At 35.2% G+C, this 22,664-nt stretch overlaps 1 protein-coding gene across 4 annotated transcripts in view; it reads right to left on the bottom strand.

Moving 5' to 3' along the window:
* Positions 1–22,664, bottom strand: part of RCOR3 (REST corepressor 3) — a 56,102-nt gene that overhangs the window by 30,227 nt on the left and 3,211 nt on the right. For 3 of the 4 annotated variants that reach the window (XM_035010481.1, XM_035010482.1, XM_035010483.1), the window contains exons 3-7: positions 15,437–15,514; positions 12,599–12,651; positions 10,737–10,898; positions 9,211–9,335; positions 8,361–8,439 (exon numbers count right to left, since the gene is read on the bottom strand). In XM_035010481.1, coding sequence (XP_034866372.1) covers positions 8,361–8,439; positions 9,211–9,335; positions 10,737–10,898; positions 12,599–12,651; positions 15,437–15,514 — 497 coding nt within the window. Of the gene's footprint in view, positions 1–8,360; positions 8,440–9,210; positions 9,336–10,736; positions 10,899–12,598; positions 12,652–14,880; positions 15,232–15,436; positions 15,520–22,664 lie in introns of those variants that run through there. The other variant, XM_035010484.1, reaches the window with a different exon arrangement.

Here is a 22,664-nt window from a genome sequence, read left to right as displayed (position 1 = left end):
CTGACTATTTATAAGTAACAGACTCACTAAATTAACTTGTACAAGATATATTTCAGGAAAAGGGGAAACGATTTTGGAAGAAAGATCTAAGATTCAAGAAAGAATGATGAGTAAATTTTAAACATGTACATAGATACAAATAAACAATGACTATATGTTTGAGAGATTTTAAAAAACAAGATGTAACTAAAATTGAATAAAAATAGCATATAAATCAGGAGGGTAGTGACTGAAGTCAAAGCAGTCTAAGGGCCAATATTAATCAGAAAGTCATTTTTAAAAAACCCAATTATTAGACTTTAAGTTAAATACGCAGGAAAAATTTCCAGGGTACACAATAAGAATAGAAGTATAGAAACATCCCAAATTGGCAGAGAATAAAAAAGTGGAACTGGAGATGATGGAGTCTTAATGAAAAAAAAAAAAAGAAAGAAAGAAGGAAAGAAAGAAAAGAAAAAAGCAAGCCATGAAGGAGGAGAAAACTAGAAAAAGCAAGTCAAATAAAAGGTAAAAATAAGAAAGAACAAAAATATACATAGATCAGTGATCATGACTGATATAAAGGGACTAAACTCTCTAGATAAATTATAAAATCCTACCAATATGCTCCTCATAAGGACACACACTTAAATTGGGAGGACACAGAAATGTTGAAAGAAAATAAAGACATACCAGGCAAATACTTAATAAAAGATGGCAGAGTTATATCCATCAAAATAATTTTTATAGCAGAAGACATACAAAATATATAAAAATTTTTGAGACCTGGGTTTGAAGTGCATTCATTTTTTTTTTTTTTGAAGATTTTATTTATTTATTTGACAGAGAGAGGGGGAGAGACAGCGAGAGAGGGAACACAAGCAGGGGGAGTGGGAGGGGGAGAAGCAGGCTCCCCGCTGAGCAGGGAGCCCGATGCGGGGCTCGATCCCAGAACCCTGGGATCATGACCTGAGCCGATGGCAGACGCTTAACGACTGAGCCACCCAGGAGCCCCTGAAGTGCATTCTTCTAGAGATACATATTGATAAAAAGCAGCAAAATAAAACAATTCTAGACCTCTACTCTATGCACCTAATAACAATAGCTTTGAAATATAATGAGTGTCACTTCTCAATTAATTGATCAGATAAGCAGATAACAAAAACTACACTAGCAAGGCAAGCAGTAAGAGAACATAGATTTCAAGCAAAAAACTGACAAGCTACAATTAATAGACACAGAATCCTATAACTAAATGAGTATTATTTTCTTCTCAAACACACATGGAAAAACATTTATGAAAATTCTGTATTCTAGGCTTGGAGGTTTCAAAACATGTCATCAAAATCCTCAACATTCCAGCCATTGAGAAGTGGGATCTATATCCCCTCCCCTTGATTCTGGACCAACTTCAGTAACTCACTTAAAACCCACAGAATGCAACAGAAGTGATGTTGAATAACTTCCAAGGCTAGGCCAGAAGAAGCTGGGTAGTTTCCACTTAGTGCTTTCGAAATAAATGCTTTGGAGAAAACCAGCCCATGGTAAGAAGCCAGATTACTCACAGGCCACCAGGCTAGAGAGGAATGCCAGTTGGCAGCTAGCATATCAACTACCAGTCATGTAAGCGAGTTGAAAACTCGCTTCAATTATATTTTGGTTGATACTGAAACATAAAAACCATTCTAAAATTAGGAATAATTGAGAAAATATTTGTTATGATAACTTCTCTTCAACATTTATAGAGGTGAAAAGAAATAAAACTATTATTTTCAGATGACATAAATCTCTTCATAGGAAGTGCAAATGTATCTACAAATAAATTACACAAAGGTTGCTCTTCTCCCTATATGTACATCTCCACTTCTCTTCTACAATGTAGATTCAATGGAATATCTATTAGGGCTTTTCTAGGAATGGATAAGCTTTAAGAGCAAAGGTCCAAGAATAGCCAACTACTTACTCCTTAAAAACACCCCCAAGCAGTGGGAATTACCCTAGCAGCTATCAAGACTTATCATAAAGCTATAGCAATTAAGACATTGTGGGACTGACAAGAGGAGAACAGTCATACATATATAGAAACCTCATTTATGATAAAGCTGACATTGCAGACCAGTTGAAAGAGATGAACTCACTTCCGTATTAGAAAACAAAAATAAAAATGGATTTCTACCTCACAACATGAACAAACCTTAATTACTGACAGAATAAGGACTTAAGTGTAAAAAGGAAAACTTGAAAGCTTAAATTTGAAAACACAAAAGAACACTGAAATTTCAATCTGTACATGCTTCTGATGTAATAGTTGTTCATCAAAAGCATGTGAAGAGAGTAAAAAAATAAACCACAAACTGCTAAAAGCTGTTGGCAGGCAACACATTTAACTAAGGGATTAGTATCCAGAATGCATAAGGAATTCAGTAAGAAAAAAACTTTTATACATTCTGTCTTTAAGAAAAAAACAACCCCATAGGAAAGGAGGTAAAAAAAAATAAGCAAACAAACAAAAAATTTTTTTTTAAAAAGACACAATAATAGACAATAAACAGATGGAAAAATATTCAGCTCATTAGTAATCTGATGAAATTGAGAACACAATGATACCATTTCATATTACCAGATTTATAACATTTTAAAAGTCTGATTATATCAAGTGTTGGCAAGGAAGTAGATAATAAGCACTCTCACGGCCCAACAGAAGTACAACTGACCCTTGAACAATGCAGGGGATGGGGACACTGACCTTGCCTGCAATCAAAACTCTGTGTGTAACTTGTGACTCCTCAAAAACTTAACTACTAACAGCCTACTGTTGATCAGAAGCCTTCCTGACAACACAATTGATCAACACATCTTTTGTATGTTGTATGTATTATATACCATATTCTTACAATAAACTTAGCTAGAAAAAAGAAAATATTATGAAGAAAATCTTAAAGAAAAGAAATCTATAGTACTGTGCTTATTGAACACATCTGCATGAAAGCAGACCCACGCAGTTCAAACCTGTGTTGTTCAAGAGTCAGCTTTACTAGGTAACGGCAAAGATGAACATGGTTAAAACCCTAGAGTAATTCCATTCCAAACACTCCTAGGGTCCTAGGGTATTATTTACTCAATAAGTCACTGGTGGCATTTTGGTGGAACAAATCTGTGCTGTGCATTTCAGGAGAGTTGGCATGGCTTTCCCACCATATGCCACTGTAATAATGAAAAACCCCTCCATAACTTCTAAATGCCCCCCTAAAGGCAATACTAAACCTACTAAACCTGAGAAGCACTATTCCAAAAGAATTCTTATATATGTGTATTCAGGAAATATTGTTATCAGTATTGTGTCCATTGATAAGAAATGGATGTCCACTGATGTCCATTGATAAGAAATGGATAAGTTGTGGCATATGCATACAATGGAACACTGTAATACCGTGATGAAAATGAACTGCAAAAACATGTTGGATAACAACAACAAAATGCGAGTAGCTGAAAGACGTATATGATTCCATTTAAATAGAAGTCTGAAGTGGACAAAACTCAATGATGGTTGGTCAGAGATACATACGTATGTGATAAAACTATTAAAAAAAGGAAGTGAATAACTGATACAGTTCAGGATAGGGTTCCCTTTTCAGGATAGAGGTTCTCTGGAGAGAAGGGAGAGGGGTACAATTAAGGAAACATACACACAGGACTTTCGTTTCTTAAGCTCAGTGATGGGAGATGCTGGTTGTTTGTTTTACTCTTCTTTAAACTCTATATACTGTATGATAATATATAGTTCACGATTTTTAAAAGTTTGTAAAAAAAACCTTCTACATAGTGTGTCAATAACATGCAGAAGCAGGTATGCAGATCTGTGTTAAAGGCAGTAATACAGTATCATTCCTGCCTGTGTCCCTATCATTTGTGAAAGAGCAGAGGAATAAATGAAGCCCTGAACCACAACCTGGAAAATTCCTTTTAACATTTTTTTTTCAAGATTTTATTTATTTATTTGGGGGGGGGGGCGCAGAGGGAGAAGCAGACTCCCCGCTGAGCAGGGAGCCTGCCTCAGCGGCTTGATCCCAGGACCCTGGGATCATAACCTGAGCTGAAGGCAGATGCTTAACCGACTGAGCCACCCAGGCGCCCTCCTTTTAACATTTTTTAACTTATATTTTCCTTATGCTAATAGTATGAGATCACAGGCAAACAAAAGGCCAAATGCATATGTATCATCTCACATTGTTGGATAGAACAGTATTACACATACATAAGTTCTCTAGATAACTCAAATCCCTAATCTCTTATATTTGTACAGTAAATAAGTTTATAATGTGTATTTGCATTCCTTATAATAAATTTGACTGAATGCTTACTTTGTTTCAGGCCCTGTAGATAGATTCTTGCTCTTAAAGAGCTTACCATGAAGTGATAGGCAGGCAAAACAGGGGACCCCCAATGAGTATTTTAATAGATTTAAAGAAAAATAAGAAGGTGGTCAATTCAAGATAAAGCACAGGAGAGATTTCATAAAGAAATTACATATTACAAAGTTATGAGGAATTTCCTAGGCAGATTTGGGAAGAAAGACAATTCCAGAAAAAAAGAACCGACATAACCACAGGAAAAAAGCCAGGGAACTAAGACTTTTCAAAAACACTGTTAGTAATTTGAAATATGTGGGGTGGGTTGGGGTGGGGAATGCCTCACTAGAGAGCTCTGTGTTTTATCCTAATCCTACAGACAAAGCCATGGAGGGTTGCAAGCAGTAAATTTGGTCTCATGTGCTCTCTCTCTCTCTCTCTCTCAAATAAATAAAATCTTTAGGAAAAAAAAAGACTGCTTTGGCAACAGGGTTAAAGAACAGACTGGAAGGGGTAGTGTGGAGAGTCAAGAGGCCAGGAGGGAAGACAGAAAATTCCAATAATTCAGAGAAAAGATGAAAACCTAAAAGTAAGGCAGTTGCATAGAACATAAAGGACAAAATTTACAGTTACTTGAGAGAAAAAATTAGGGTGATAGACATAGAGGAGGGTATGTGCTATGGTGAGCCCTGTGAATTGTGGAAGACTGATGAAGCACAGACGTGTACCCCTAAAACAAATAATACATTATATGTTAATAAAAAAACTAAAAAAAAAATGATAAAATGAACAGAATTGAGAAAGTATAGAATAGTATAGTATAAAATAATAATAGAGAAAGAAAAAAGTCACTAAAATTGAGACACAAGAGTTAAAAAAGTAGACAAAGGCCACCTGGGTGGCTCAGTCAGTTAAGTGTCTGCCTTTAGCTCAGGTCATGATTCTGGAGTCCTGGGATCACCCCCCAGATCCCCAAATCGGGTTCCCTGCTCAGTGGGGAGTCTGCTTCTCCCACTGCCACTAACCCTGTTCATGTTCTCTCTCTCAAATAAATAAAATCTTTAAAAAAATTTTTAAAAATTAAAAAGTAGACAAGAATCACAGAATCGCCTGAAACCAATATTGTATTGTATGCTAACTAAAATTTATCTAAAATCTGAGAAATAAAAATAAAATAGGCCACTGGGGCGGGGTGGCAGAGAATCAAAGAATCGGTAAGTCAAAGAAGAGACTTTCAGGAAGAAGGGAGGGGTAACTTGAAATGATATAGAAAGCATAAGCAGAATACAATGAACAATCAGTCACTGGATGTGGCAGTTAGGTAGACCTCCGTCAGCTGTTTCAGTGACGTGAAAAGACAGAAGCCTGACTGAAGCAAAGTCAAAAGAGAAGTAGTAGGAAGGAGCAGAGTTTTTTCTAGACTAGTAGAGAGATAGTTACGCTTTTACACAGAAGACATGAGCATAATTTGGGCTGCAATGAAAAGGTTGAAAATATGGCATTAGAGGGAAAACTGATGAGAAAAGTCATAGTCATGACATGAAGGGACAGATAGGATCAAACAAGGGAAGGGACCTTTGTTACGTTAGAGAGAGGCATTCAGGCAGACTTCATTCAGTAAATGTTCCAGAGTATCATTTCATATTAATAGATCTATAAGATTTCATATTAATAGATCTATAAGATGTTTGAAATTTTACTGTTCTCAGTATTAACACGCTCAGATGAAAAGGGTAGTAGAGTAGCACAGAGGTCAGAGAGGAGGGTTGGAATTTAAGGGAGTTCCTGCTTCATATTTTTTCTGTGAAGTTATCAGCCAAGTTTTTGGGGGGAGTGGAGAGATGGTAGGTGATGTGTAGAAAGGGATGCATGTTCAAAATACTTGCTCAAATAATGAATAAAACAATAGCACCTTTTATTCAAGATTTACTATGTACTGCGTGCCATAAGAAGTGCTTCTGTACATATCATCTCTTTGATTCCCAAACAATCCTATTGTTTTCATTTTACCAAGGGAAAACACTGAGGCTTAGAGGTTAAACACTGAGAGGCATAAGGACTGCACTGAGATCTGAAACCATTTTTTCTAAGTGGCAACAATTTACATGATTGTGTCATTATCTCCTGCTGTGCCTCTCAGACCAAGAATAGCAACAGACCCAGCATTGTGGGTTCATAGGGTTAGGGAAGGTATGGCAGAGGATAGGGAAATGGGGAGTTAAAGATACTGGGAAAAGAGCAATTTAAGTAGTTGATCACTGGGTCTATGGCTGAGGGAAACTAGGCAGACTTGGGAAAAAATGAAGGAATCAAGTAATTTGAGAACATTTAGCAGTAGTAAGAAAATTAGTAAAATAACAAATTGAGGTAAGAGTAGGATCCTTAAAATGTCACTGATCGAGTTTAAGATGATGACAAGGGCCAGAATGGGCCAATGGCACTGAGGAATGGAGGTCATTAAATAGGATGAAGTTACGTTGTCTCCCAATTTTGATCTTCACTAATCCACAGCTGTCTATACCTCACAAGCCTTTACCCGTCAATATTTGGTCTATTTTTTACAATTATGTGATTCCTTGTCTGTGTCTGTGTAAATGAGTATGGATATCAATTTAGCCTTTTCCTAGTGATCTGAAGTCATCATTATTATCATCATTTTGAGGAACAGGAGTGCTTTTCTAGTTGGGGATTCTTCCATCTCTTCCTTTGAGGCAGCTTTTATTTTCACTGCTGTCAGTACCTGGCTACTACAGATCATCCCCAACTTATGATGGTTCCAGTTACAATCTTTCAACTTTACGATGGTGTGAAAGCCACAGGCATTCAACAGAAACTGTACTCTGAATTTTCTTCTTTTTCCAAGCTAGCGATATGCAGTAAAACGCTCTCTCACGATGCTGGGCGGTGGCAGTGAGCCGCAGCTCCCAGTCGGCCACACAAACACGAGAACAACCGATACCCTGACAACCATTGTGTGTATTTACAACCATTCCGTGTTTCACTCTCAGTACAGTGTTCAATTACATGAAATATTCAACACTGTATTATAAAATAGGCTCTGTGTTAGATGATTTTGCCCAACTACAGGCTAATGTATGTTCGGAGCACGTTTAAGGTAAGCTAGGCTAAGTGATGATGTTTGCTAAATTAGGTATATTAAATGCATTTCTGACTTACAATATTTTCAGTTTATGATGAGTTTATTGGGATGTAACCCCAACGTAAGTTGAGAAAGATCTAATTTCTAATTTGCTACAATATGGAACAAACAAGTGTTTTTAAGAAAAATTGGGTAATAAAACCAGAAAGCTTAATTTTATACTATATTATACTCATACTATATCATCTGAGGGTGGTTTTCTTTCTTTGGATTGAAGACTAGTGATTGTGGCAGGGCTTTTATACTTCTGAGTGGATGAGATAACCTAACAATTATTTAAACTACTGGCTAACTGGGAGTTCTAGATATTACTTTTTTTCCCAAAAAACCTCTAACATTGAAATTTACTACTTCCTACACCATGATATAAAAATGTTTTCCTGGGCGCCTGGGTGGCTCAGTTGGTTAAGCAACTGCCTTCGGCTCAGGTCATGATCCTGGAGTCCCGGGATCGAGTCCCGCATCGGGCTCCCTGCTGGGCAGGGAGTCTGCTTCTCCCTCTGATCCTCCCCCTCTCATGCTCTCTGTCTCCCATTCTCTCTCTCAGATAAATAAAAAATAAATAAATAAATAAAATAAAAATGTTTTCCTTTTTTTTTTTTTTTTAAAGATTTTATTTATTTATTCATGAGAGACAGAGAGAGAGACAGAGACAGAGGCAGAGGGAGAAGCAGGCTCCCTGTGGAGCAGGGAGCCTGATGCGGGACTCGATCCCAGGACCCTGGGATCATGACCTGAGCTGAAGGCAGACGCTTAACTGACTGAGCCACCCAGGCGTCCCATAAAAATGTTTTTCTTAACATGAAGGACAATTCATTCTTTTTTGCAAGGATTTGTAAAACAATTACAAGTACTCTAATGATAATCATTACCTCTTTCTTGGCTTCTTTTTTTGGATCATAATCACTATCATTTCCATCCATTGGGTGTGTTTCTTCCACATCATCATCACTGAGAAGAAACAAAGATTAGTAAACTTAATTCCCTTTTTATTCTATTCCAGGGCTCTTATCAAATTGCAATATACCTTGCTAATAATTTCACTAGACATTCCCCAACAAAACAAGAGGTGTCCTTGGGAAGATGACCTTCTGTAATTTACATTTTTGTAGTGTTTAGAAACATTTATCTTTTTGGGTATACAGAATCAAGTTAGAAAACATGTCTACCTAAAAAACAGAGATGCAATAGGAAAGAAATTTAGAAAGAATATCATTTGGGAAAGAGAACACATATATTAGTTTGATATAATACTTATTATTTCATTTCTCCACTTGGAGGTTAAAGACAAACACCAATAAGCAAAATGATTTTATACCACCAGAAAGATATAGCTACAATAATGTGGACTTCAGTTACTCAGGTAATTGTATTCAGGCAATTATGGAAAGAGCATCTTCTAGAGAATGTATTTCTTCATGTATTCTAAGGATATATATTGAATATATCAATACTAAAAGGAAGCACTTGCAAGTACAGCTAAACACAGCTCAAATAAACTCAGTTGTAGTGTTTGCTGGCTATGATTAACAGTTAAAGAGTTAAAGAAAGTCCTTACTATTAAGATTTCTGATCACTCAACTCTTCCTGCCAGAGACGAAACATGAATGTAAGGTTAAGAAGTAGTTACAGTGTGCTGTGATAATTTTTCTACCTTAGGAAATGTAAGCAATCCAATACAGTGTCCCTAACAGTATAACCATATAAAGGCATCCAACCTACCTGTCACCCTGATTATGTCTATTAGCTAGTTTACGAGCCTGGCGATCCATCAAGCTTGTCCTGGATCGAGTTTTTTTCCAGGAATAGTAATATTTTACAAGGCTAGCAATTGTCTTATCTGGAAGCTTGGAAAAAAAAAAAATCATGTTAATATCAGCAAGTTTAATTCATCAACTCTGATTAACAGAAATGAATAATATTTCTGATATTATTCTTTGCTACTTAAAGGCATAGATGAAAAATATTTTCATGGGTACATTTATGAATTACAGAACTAGAAAGTACGGTTACAGTCATAGTAACCCACCACACCTATATCACTGACATTTCTGAATGAATATTCCTATTTGTTCTAAGAGGGAAGGGGAGACAAGAAACTCACAAACATGGTAACAATGCACCCAGATGTCCCCAGCACAATGTTAGCATTCAGTGTTTGTTTTTCTTAAAGAGTTACTCTTTTCTTCCCACCTCTGTAAGTTGAAATTTTAAAACTGATACATAATTAACATACCTGAAAATTCACCAGTTTAAAATGTACAATTCAGTGGTTTCTAGCATATTCACTAAGTTATGCAACCATCACTATTTAATTCCAGACATTTTCATAACTTCAAAAAGAAACATTAGTAGTCATCCCCTGGTCTTCCCTTACCCAGTCTCTGACAACAAGTAATCTACTTTCCATCTCTATGGATTTGTCTATTCTGGACATTTCATATAAATGAGATCATACACTATGTGACCTTTCATGCCTGGCTTTTGTCACTTAGCATCATGTTTTCAAGAAAAGCTATTCAATTTTCGACCATGAATTTTTTGAATCATTTGTCTTAAATCCAGGTTTTAAGATGATAAATAATATAATCAGACTTTAGCTACCAAATAAAGTCTCTAGGTATTAAAATGACTAATCATCATGCACTGATTTGTCATACTGGCAAACAAGGACACATACTCCCAATCAAAAAGGCTCTCTTCAATTATGGAACACACTTAGATATATTTGCAAATATTATCTAATTTTCATCCGTTCAGGTTAAAAGATTCTAATGTAGCAACTTCTCAGGTTTATATTCTTTTGACACAACGCTAAAAATTTAAAAACTAGAAATAGTTTTTCTCCTTAAAAACAACAGTGCCTGTGCAATATTGAAATACAGAATTTTTAAAAATTGATTTTCATATCCAAAGGAATATAAAGTAGAAAATACAATCCTAATGTTAAAAAAATGAATCATTTAAAAATAAAATTGAAATTATGATTTTTTTCCTAGAACAAGCACATTTAATATACATATATAAGTCCTAACAAAACAGAATTACAACGAAATAGCACATAACTGTCATGCAGTAGAGTGGTTATTGAAAATAGGGTACATACAAATGTATAGGTATTTTAAGTATCAAATATTTTTTAAATATTAAAATTAGACTGAAAACTTTTTTGTATTTAATAATCAGGAAGTGTTTAATAACTGTATATCTTTCAGGTATGAATTACAGTAAAACCAAAATTACCATACCATTTGCTGAATCCTGTGAAAGCTCTTCCCATGAAAACTAAAGGCTTGTTCAAACAGGACTTTATCTTCCACTGTCCACTCATCCGGAAAGGGAGTGAAATTAGGGAGATCAGCAAGGGACTTCTCAATGTTATGTTTATGCCAGAACAACATGCCAAGTGCCTTTGAAGAGAAATCATTCCCCTTTCGTTTTAATGGACTTATGTTCCATCACACTTAAGAGAGTTAAACACAAATTAGGTTAAAATCTTAAGCCCATTACTTCAACTGAAAATACACTCACAGTTTAGAGCTTTTAATCAGGGATGCCCAGGTAGTAGACCTCATTTATTTATTTCTTTTAAATCAGGGCCTCAGAACAGTGAATGTTCTTACATACCACATTTGCTGCATAATCTAGGAAAAACAGTGAGCTGAGGAGAGTGACTATAATTACTAAAGCAGGTGTGTAGACTCGTATCAAGACTGGCCCACATTTACTCATTTGTCAATGTGTAGAGAAAAACATGCTAAAAGGAAAAATATCCAGTAAATACTTGAATAAAACTATCAATCATAACTATACCAAACTAGAAGTGCTCAGTTGAAACATAGTAGAAAAATATTTAGGTTTTAACATTTTAGGAGTATATACCATGGGCTGAACAGTTCCAAGGAGTACCTCAATTGCAACCTTAATAATATTTACCACATATATATTTTTAAAGTTCTTTATTATCATAATGCAAAGATTTATTATGATGCATATTAATAACTTCAATGACTTTATTACCAAATCAGAGGAAAGCCCAAAATGGGTAATTTCTAACCTTCCACACTTTCCCTTATATAGTTAAGTAAGTCATAGGTCTTTATCTTTTTTTTTTTTCCATAGGTCTTTATCTTTACTATAAGGTACTGAGTATCAAATTTCACTTTTTAAGAAGAGATATAGCAACTTTTTAAATAGTAAGTTTTAAAATTAATTTCTGTACTTTAGTAATACTCCTTTAAAATGAACATAAAAATGAAAATATGTGCAGTCACATTTTAAAGGAGTAACGTCTCAAACAAATATTAAACAAAGTCAAGAATTAAAAACAAAAGAAAGTCTTCAAAAATCACAAAAAAAGTTAACTATGTTTAGATAAACATCTCAATTTCTAGAAATGACTTTGTATTATTTAACCATGGTACTGACTATAAAGTCAGCTCTTAATAATCCAGATTACAGATAATTCACTTATTTTACTATTAATTTTGATGAAGGTTGATTTAATAATTAGTTGAAAATAGATTTAAGAATCTCTATTTCATTTTTATTTTTTCATGTTCTTCATTCCCTCATTACAAGGGATAATGAATCGTATGTCCCATGCAGATCTCCTTTTAAAGTTATCTAATAAAAAAAGCCCCCCCCAAAAATAAATTAAAAAATTAAAAATTAAATTTAAAAAAACAGCCCTTCATAAATTATTTCCTTCAAAACTGAAAAGTCTTAAATATTTCTTTAAATAAAAAGTTTAACTTCTAGGTCTTTCAGATTAAAAGATCACAGAGAATTACCTGTACTCAAAAAAAAAAAAAAATTCCCTTTTTTGGTAAGCATTTGCCAGAATAATATAAATGCTTTCAGATACTTTTAGAACTCAAAGCAGAGTAAGAAACAGAGGTGTTGAGAGAAAATGTTCAAGCCCTTGAGATGAACAATGTTTATAAAAGCAAAATCCATAATTTTGAAAGGTCAGAGTTTGCTAGGACTTTTGTGGTATCTGTAAAATTGGTTGAACTGCACTTCCTTAGGATAGAAACAACAAGGAGATGTTTTTTGGATTTGGTAAATGCTGAGGCAAGCTTTAATATTAAAATGTTTCTCTACATACCTGTTCCACATTGTATCCATGTTTCTCCTTTGCAATTGCAATATATTCATCCACTGCAATGAAACAATGTTATATAATTAATTATTCTTATTTACTTCATGTGCTCAGATCTACTTTTTTTTTTTTTAACAAAGCAAAATAAAAATATTATATTTCAGGGAAAAGTCCTTTTCTATGAAATGTTACAAAAAAAGACTTTTACTTCTATGAACAGGATCAGAAGCTTCCTTGATCTAAAATTTTGCTTAGTATGATTTATCTCTAAGATTATACAGCATATACTTATTAAATTCAATGATGTTATATAATTATTTTTGTATATAAAAAGACCAATCTGTATATAGCCAACAGAACCTAATTACAGTGTAAAATATTAGACAATTTCTTCATTTTTCTGTGGCAGTCTTTATTTGAAGGGACTTAGCTGTTTCAGACCCCATCTCATAGTAAGAGTTGGCCCAAAGCCTTTACCTTCCCACTTCTGACTGCTGTGCAAAGGATGGTTTACCTATGGTTTTGCCAGCTATACGTAATAACGACATGTTTAAATATGCTTTGGTAGCCCTAAATTTTCTTCAGCTCTTCCTGCAAGCTATACAGAAGGTGTCTGAATATTCCATTTTCATTCATCCTCCATATGTAATCAAGCCAACAGAATTACTTAGATAAGCATAGCTTCAATGATGAGGTACTAGCTATTTTAAGGCCTCACTGCTGAGATGTCTGCCATTTCAGACAGCAGGACTGTTTTATGTGAAATCCATATAGTCACTCCTGTTTGATCCTTTTTTAAGTATATATATGAAGTGTGTGTGTGTGTATGATTTATAAAATTCTCTTTAAGCATATTTGGAGAAGCAGAGGTTAACAATTCTCATCCCAGAACAGCTAGTCTACCAGGGTTTGATTCTCATCCTTGTTGCTAATTTTTTGACTAGAGGCAATTAACTCTTCCTTTCTGTACCTTACTTTCCTCACTTTAAAACAGTACCTTCTTCCTAGGATTAAATGAGCTAATATATATCAAGTGTTTAGAATAACACTTGGCACATTTTAGGTACTTTATATGAGTTTGCTATTATTACTAGTCAATATAAGATAATTTAATATATAAAAATGATATTATAACAATAATGCTATTAGAATAACAGCTATTTTTTATGGATGTTATTATAGTTCCCTAAGACTGTAAACTTTTGCAGAAAATCCAAATATTATAGTTTGTTTAGAACTTAAATACATAGCACTTAAACACAAGACAGGTCTAAATATATGCTTTTTAACTTTAACAAAAATGTCCTACAGTCCTATAAATAGAAGGCTAAACAACATCAGTCAATCTGTGGTTTCCAACCTTGGCTATGCATTAGAATCAGTGGGGGAACCTTTAAAAAGTAAGTTCAGGAGCACCTGGATGGCTCCGTCAGAAGAGTGAACAACTCTTGATCTCGGGGTCATGAGTTCAAGCCCCATGTGGGGTACAGAGATTACTTAAAAATAAAATCTTTAAAAATAAATAAATAAAATAAAAAATAAAAAGTCCAGACTCCATCCCTAAAGATTCTGATTTAATTGGTTTGAGATAAAGACCAGACATCAGTACTGTCTTATTTAATAAGCTCCCCCAAGTGATCCCAATGCACAGCCAGGGTTGAAAACCACTGCCCGAGATCTTCAGTCTAGGATATTCTACGTGGACACCACACAATCAGGAGATGTTGGCTTTCTGAATTTTGTTTTCCACCTTGTTAAGAAATGCACCATTGTACAAAACAGTGCTAGGACAGCAAAAGCCAGTGATACCCTGATGCTTAGTTTATGAATGAAAACCTTTGCTGTAATGAGAACTGAACCAGAGAAACCTGATAATCTCCTTCAGGTTTCTCAGTATACAGTCCCAGGCCAAATGTGCAATTTTGTGTTTTCTGTTAAGAATGCCTCAAGGGCATGTAATTCCTAGATTACCAGCGAGACCTTTTGCTGGTATTCCAAAACTGTCAAATAGGAAGAATTATCAGGTATGCAGCAAAATACTCAATTTTCAATTTTTAGTTCTCTTATTGCATCAATAAGTATGCTTAGACTTACTATGCACATGATATATAGGACATCATTAATTTTGATGGGACTAAATAAAACATTATGGGACATCTTTAAGATTTAGTAAATATTTTTAATTATTTTACAGCTGCAAGAATAGCTGTGCAGTGATTTTTTTGTTTGTCTGCTTTAACAAATTCAATGATAACTGAATGGAGGGGTGGGGATCTTAGTTTTGTTACCTGCACGTTTCCTATATCTGATGTGCCGCAAAGGATCAGGTCCGCTACATCACATTGAAGTCTAAAGCCACACCATGATTCAAGAAGTGCATGGTCAATGATCCAGAAGGTCTCCGTCCAGAAATGGAGAGCTCAAAGATGACCTGATTGATGGCTGCTGAAGTCAGTTCTTTCCCCTTTCCTCTTTAAAATGGTAATGATAGTGGGCTCTTTGAAGTTTGAAGGCATTTCTTTACAGCTCCATATACTGAGGAAAAGCCTGTGCAGATGTCTACATAGTAACTCCCTCCCCTGCTTGAGGATTTAAGCAGCAATGCCATCAGATCCTAGGTATTTTCAGTCTTCCTGGGCCTGACACAAATTGGAATGATCAACCCACTATCTTTCAAAAGGAAAAACATTCTAATATAACAACCTCCATCAAAACAAAACAAAACCAAACAAAGACAAACTGTTTTCTTATGAGACTCTAAGAGACCCCAAAAATATGTAAGTTGCATTTTGAATTGGCTGACAGATCTCTATTGACATAAACGTTCAATTTCAGAAAACTTACATTTGGCATCTGGGATACTGTGATATGGAGACCACACAAGCATTCCTCCATTGTCTTTATCTGTATACTTTGTAGCACCTGGAGAAAAAATTCATTACTTTAAATATGATGGATTTTATGTACATTTAAAGTAAGTATAAACAAGGTAAGCTTTATTTCTATTTTAGTACAGTACCTGCAAGAGAACAAAGGAACAAAGTACGAGGAAACAGAGAAGGAAAACAGATTTACATTAAAATACTAAATATTTCATTTATGAAATTGAAGAAAATTTCACAAAGACTGAAGTTAACCCCCTTTAAATTAAAAAGAAAGACTTTCTTAAGGACACTATATAGCTCTATTTCTTGACAGGAAATAAACCTGATTTAACCTTCTAACATTATTTGGGAGTCATTAAAAATTCTGACTTAAAACTAGAGAATACCTCAGGTGGTAAGTTATTTCTGTTTTGCCTCATCTCTGAATGGGCCAAGATTACCATCATTTAAAAATACTTGTATCTGTTTTTTATGGTTTTTATTTAATCTTATTCCTTGTGAGTCTGCCAACTATTCCTTTTTAGCGTTAATTTCATTAGTTTATATTTATAAAATTATGTGCTCTGTGTAAGAGGAAAACAAAGTCAAAAAATATAAAAGTTAATAATGCTGTTTCTTGAAGTAATCAGAGTCTACCTCTATTGTAGAAGCACACCATTACTGTTGCTTATTTCTAATCTGTTATGATCTGAAAAGTCAGAAAAATCAAGCTCTATTAAAACTGCATTAGGGATAGAATGAATGAAAGCCTGACACAGCTGTCCCAGTGCCAAGTACATGCCCGTGGGTTCTGTCTTTTAATTACTCAGTGGTCTTTTCTGGTTTCTTTCTAATTCCTAGGTGCATTCAAGTTAATTAAAACTATCAAGAAATGAAGCATTGTTGCCACCTACTTACTTTAAGACTTGTCTATGAATATATCATAATTGACTTTTATGAGGTATTGATAGCTACCACCAACAAATGGCAAGAATTCCAAAATTATTCACATAAAACGTTAACAGAATTCTGAGGTTAAGCTGTAATCACTCATAAGATTGTAAGATATTTGGAATAAAGAACATTCACTTCCAGGGGTAAAGGAACTACCAGTATAATCTCAATCTAGAGAAGTTATCTATCCAGGAATAATCTAATATAGTTCAGTAGTTTTTAATTTTGGAGAATCATTACACATCACTACTGCATATTCAATCAACAAATTACAGAAAATGATATATTGTTAGTGAAAATATGAAGCTAAGATTGCTTTAAAATTTTTATGTTTTACTATAAGGAAAAATTAAGGATGGAGAAAAGAGAAATGAGAGAACAGTACCAAAGTATTAGAAAAATCATATTTACAAAATGAATCTAAAAGCAAAACCTACTGCGTTTTGTCGTTTTCTTTAATAAAGAGGACAAAAAACAGAGAATTTAAGAAAATGCAAAGTAGAAGTACATTATCTAAAATTTATATTCAATGAAAACAAATTCCAAGTTTTTTAAAAACTTCAAAAACGAGATACATATTAAATTTCTAACCACATAAAATACAAACACAAAAGCAAAATTGGCAGCCACTCAAAGGAAATAAAACAGACATATCCAAGTTGGTCAGAAATCTTTATCTACTGCTATTTCTAGTGCATATTCTAAACTTCAATTCTTCAACATGGACTGATTCTTTTTCACAATAGATTATAACAATAAGATAATTTAAATCCTACTTAACAGAATAAGGAATGCAACAAAGAAAGGTTTCCATTAAGTCTCAAGTCTTAAGAGCATATCAGGCTTAATATTTAAACATATTTCCTGCATCTGATTCTTGCATTATAGAAAATCTTAATTAAAATACCTTCACAAAATGTCTCTTCTTACACAGATATGAACTATTTTTTTGTATTTTTCCCCATGAGGCATAACAGTTAAGTTTCCCAAAAAATTCTTAGGACTACAATTAAGGGCTTGATCTGACAAAAACTGACATCCAAGCTGTGGGGACTAACAGCTCTTCTAATATGGGGGTGGGGGGGGCTAATTGGGAGAGTAATTGTGTCTGGTAGCAGAGAATGCCTAATTAGGCATTTCACAATGTTCCTTTTTTTTTTTTTAAGATTTTATTTATTTGAGACAGAGAGAGATAGCAAGAGAGAACATGAGTGGGAGGCAGGGAGAGGGATAAGCAGACTCCCCAATGAGCAGGGAGCCCCAAGTGGGGCTCAATCCCAGGACCCCACAATCATGACCTGAGCTGAAGGCAGATGCTTAACTGAGCCACCCAGGCAACCCCACAATGTTCTTTTCCTAACCTTGAACTAAACTCCACCATTTTTAATCATGTATGTGTCAACTAGGCCCAGGAGATGACTGATGTTCACAGGAAATGAGGTATTTTAATATAATGGTTAAGAGTGTAACCATTATAGAGCCAGACTCTAATTTGAATTCAAGCTCTGCCATTTCTCAGCTTTGTCATCTTAGGGAAATTTACTTATGTTGCCCATGCCTCAGTTTAATTCTTTAAAAACACGGATGATGAGGGGTACCTGGGTGGCTCACTCGGTTAAGCAGCTGACTATGGATTTCAGCTCAGGTCATGATCTCAGGGTCCTGGGATCCAGGCCCCACACTGAGCCCCCATGCCAGGCTTCCTACTCAGTGGGAAGTCTGCTTGAGGATTCTCTCTCCCCCTCTCCCTCTTCTTCTCCCCACCCTGGCATACAGTATGTATTACCTGAACATTATTATTACTAATATATGCTCATTGAAAGCAGTTTTTTCTTGTTCCCTTCTATCTCTACTCTGAAAAGACTTCCTGTCAGCTTATCAAATAACACAAATGAATAAAAACTCATGGGGCTCTAACACAAACAGTTGATGCCTTCTCTCACCAAACCCTTGAAAATGAGACTGGATGGGGCCCCTGGGCGGCTCAGTCGTTAAGTGTTTGCCTTTGGCTCATGATCCCTGGGTCCTGGGATCGAGCCCCGCACGGAGCTCCCTGATCCGCGGGAAGCCTGCTTCTCCCTCTCCCACTCCCCCTGCTTGTGTTCCCTCTCTCGGTCTCTCTCTGTCAAATAAATAAATAAAATCTTAAAAAAAAAAAAAAAAGAAAATGAGATTGAATAGCTGAAATGACTTTTTTGTTTTTCTAACAACTCAGACCTGACTTCTCCCCTATAAAAGGAGAAAGTAACTTGTATTATTAAAAACAATGTACCCCTCAGGATGCTTTGCATCCAATGAAGTTTTATCCTTTCCATTATAAAAGCTGAAGAAAGGGGCGCCTGGGTGGCTCAGTTGGTTTAGCGACTGCCCTCGGCTCAGGTCATGATCCTGGAGTCCCTGGATTGAGTCCCCCATTGGGCTCCCTGCTTGGCAGGGAGTCTGCTTCTCCCTCTGGCCCTCCCCCCTCTCATGTGCTCTCTCTCATTCTCTCTCTCTCAAATAAATAAAATCTTTAAAAAAATAAAATAAAATAAAATAAAATAAATAAAAGCTGAAGAAAAATATCCAAAGGACATAAACTCAATATTTATTTTGCTTTTATATGTAACAATATTTAGCATTATATCTCAAAACTGTCTGATACTCAGAATAATACTGAAGGGATGCCTGGGTGGCTCAGTCAGTTAAGCATCTGCCTCTGGATCAGGTCATGATGCCAGGGTCCTGGGATCGAGTCCCACATCCAGCTCCTTGCTTAGCAGGGAGCCTGCTTCTCCCTCTGCCTGCCACTCTCCCTGCTTGTGCACACTCTCTCTCTCTGACAAATAAATAAATAAAATCTTTGAAAAAAGGAAAGAAATAATACTGAAAATCAAGCTTGCGTCACCAACAAAATAATCCAGCCTTAGAAATATCCTATCTTCCAAATAGATTAAAAAACAAACCAAAACCTAGATAAGCAAGCTACTCTCGGGGAGCCTGGGTGGCTCAGTTGGTTAAGCGGCTGCCTTTGGCTCAGGTCATGATCCTGGGGTCCTGGGATGGAGCCCCACATCCAGCTTCCTGCTCAGCGGAGAGCCTGCTTCTCCCTCTCCCTCTGCCTGCCACTCTGCCTACTTGTGCTCTCTATCTCTCTGTCAAATAAATAAATAAAATCTTTAAAAAAAAAAAAAAAGCAAGCTACTCTCATTTTAAAAGACTGTATAGTAGCATGACAGTTCTGAAAACAAAATCATTAAACAATTTTTAAAAGTATGAAACAAAGTTTAAACCTTTTGAAATCTTTTAGATATCTTAACTGCAGTTGGTAAAGTACATTTATAAGACCATTGGGGAAAACCAACAACTAAAAAAACAAAAGTATAATTTTGATAAACTAGGATTTTTACACCAATAGCAAATTTCAAAATAAGTACAAAAATAAAAATCCACTTCTTCTTAGATTTAAGACATTTAGAATAAGGATTCTGATGGAAATCATGGGACAAATGTTCTATATAAAGAACTTAAGTACTGAGAATATTAAGACACACATAAAATTCTCCTATTTATGAACTGGGCTCTCACTTACATATTTAATTCACTACCTTCAAACTGGGATAAATAACGACTTTCCAAGAGGTACATAAGTAAGTTTTATGGGAATCAATTTTCAGAACTTTAGCTTCCCTGTGTGCTCTTTCCCAAGACAATCTGCCTGAGAACTCACCTGCAGTCTAAGCTATATGCTCTTTCTACTTATGACCTCCTTCACAAATGCCCTTCTCTCACTTAAAAAAAAAAAGGGGGGGGGTAGCTCTCTCATCCCATCCTATTTCTGACAAGAGTATATCGCTCAAAATTTTGAGACATCTACAGTGCCAAACAAAGGGTTTTGGCAAGGCTCTCCTTTACTCAAGGCATCATAGCTATTACAATTTCAATCAATTACACATTAATTGTAATAACTCAAACCAGAAGAGACTTAACACTTAGAACCTTATGTTCACAAGAATACATATTACAGTGGTAGAGAAACTGGATAGGTGATCAATAAAACACATTCAAGCACAAAAATATAAAATTCCGTGGGGGAAAATGCATGGAAATGATTTCAAAGATAAAAAGGAAAAATGTAAACTTTCAGACTGTTTACCTATTCATACTTTTTATAAAATAGATACGATCATATTACTCTAGTATTTATATTTAACTGGATGCATTTAAAATAAGGGTATAATGGCTTTATTTCAAAGTGCTAATATTTTCAATACACTGGAGATATGTTTTTCAACTATTTAAACACAGCAGTAAGTGACAGATGTTAAAAATATGCGAGAAAGTATTTTTTTGAAAATTCTTTTATGAATATACAAGCAAAACATTTTGAAGACCATTGCTTTATAGACAATAATTTTCACCTAATATTATGATATAGTTAACATTATCTCCCTTTCACAAATGAGAAAATAAAGGTATGGATACATCAGGTAGTTCGTCAAGGTCACTACGCCATATTAGCTAAAAGGCATATGGGAAGAGGTGAGACTCTTAATCACCACACGAAACTGCTCCTCCTTGATATACAAATAGTCAGGAGGCACTAAATAAAAGTTGGTAATTGAAAAATCTGAAGAAAAAAAGGCACCTAAGAAAATAATCAAATCCAGTTAGCAAATTTTTATAAAGGCATTCTTAGCAATGGTGTTAACATAAACTGTTCCTAAACTTATATTCAGTAGTTCCAATTTAAATCACAATTCTCATATTTTCTAAAATATTCATTTTAGTAAGTCATTCTGTTTGATTTCTATCATCACTATTAACTCCTCCAATAAAAATATCCTACACACACACACAAACTCTTTAATTTTCCTATATTCTGATCATAATCTTGGAACCTAAGGAATTTTTCCTCCAAATAATTTGGTTATGGGTGAATAATCTTCATGAAGGTAGACTCAGTGGTTTATGAGACTAAAGACAAAGGTGTGAAAAAGAGAAAAGGAGAGACAGGAATTGACCGTTTCTCAATTTCTATCATTAATACATATCTCTTTTCCTTTTACCTTCTCCAAGGAAATATGTGTCTTTTTTTTTTTTTAAGATTTTATTTATTTGACAGAGAGAGACACAGCGAGAGAAGGATCACAAGCAGGGGGAGTGGGAGAGAGAGAAGCAGGCCTGTGGCTGAGCAGAGAGCCCGATGCAGGACTCGATCCCAGGACACTGGGATCATGACCTGAGCCGAAGGCAGACGCTTAACGACTGAGCCACCCAGGTGCCCCCAAGGAAATATGTTTCTTACCAAATTATATTGAATTGATGTGAAGTAGAAACTTGACACAACACTTAGAATAAAACAGAACAATGGCACTATATTGAAAGGCACAGAGGTTCAATATTTACTTTTAAAAAAGTGTCTAACAACTGATAATCTGCATTTGCTTGACAAGATTTGCTTATGATTATAGGAAAGCCTATCCAGGTTTAAGTGATAACTGGTTTTAATTGTGCCCTTGGGTTCAGTATTCTCCTGCAGATTATTAAGGAGAAAATTCACAGATGAATTTTTAAAATGTGACATATATTCTTACCCTAATAAAGAATATCAATTATAATCTGAGTAACTTGAAAATGACTTTTAAAAAAATGTAATAATTCAGTGATTTTTTTTCCACAAATATTCTGCTTAGGTTCAAAATAATAATAAAAAAAATGGGGTCATGTGGGTGGTTTAGTGGGTTAAGCATCTGTCTTCGGCTCAGGTATAGATCCCAGGGTCATGGGATTGAGCCAAGCTCCCTGCTCAGTGGAGAGTCAGCTTCCCCCTCTCCCTCTGCTCCTCCTCCCTACTCATGCTTTGTCTCTCAAATAAAATCTTTTTTTTTTTTAAAGATTTTATTTATTTATTTGACAGAGAGAGACACAGTGAGAGAGGGAACACAAGCAGGGGGAGTGGGAGAGGGAGAAGCAGGCTTCCCGCGGAGTAGGGAGCCCAATGCGGGGCTCCATCCCAGGACCCCGGGATCACGACCTGAGCTGAAGGCAGACGCTTAACGACTGAGCCACCCAGGCACCCCTCAAATAAAATCTTTAAAAATAATAATAATAATAAAAATGATGATCAAGTAAACTGGATAATTCAAATAGTGGCCATGTGAAACTACTGGAAGTGTTCTGCACTTTTAGTGAATTATTTTCCAAATTTGGAATTTATTCCAGTATTTATCATGAAATGAAAACCAAAAAAACAAACAAACAAACAAAACAAA

Source organism: Mirounga leonina, unplaced genomic scaffold, assembly GCF_011800145.1.
Source record: "Mirounga leonina isolate KUSES-001 unplaced genomic scaffold, KU_Mleo_1.0 Mir_154, whole genome shotgun sequence".
Classification (NCBI taxonomy): Eukaryota; Metazoa; Chordata; class Mammalia; order Carnivora; family Phocidae; genus Mirounga; species Mirounga leonina.
This window is presented reverse-complemented; position numbering and strand designations above follow the sequence as displayed.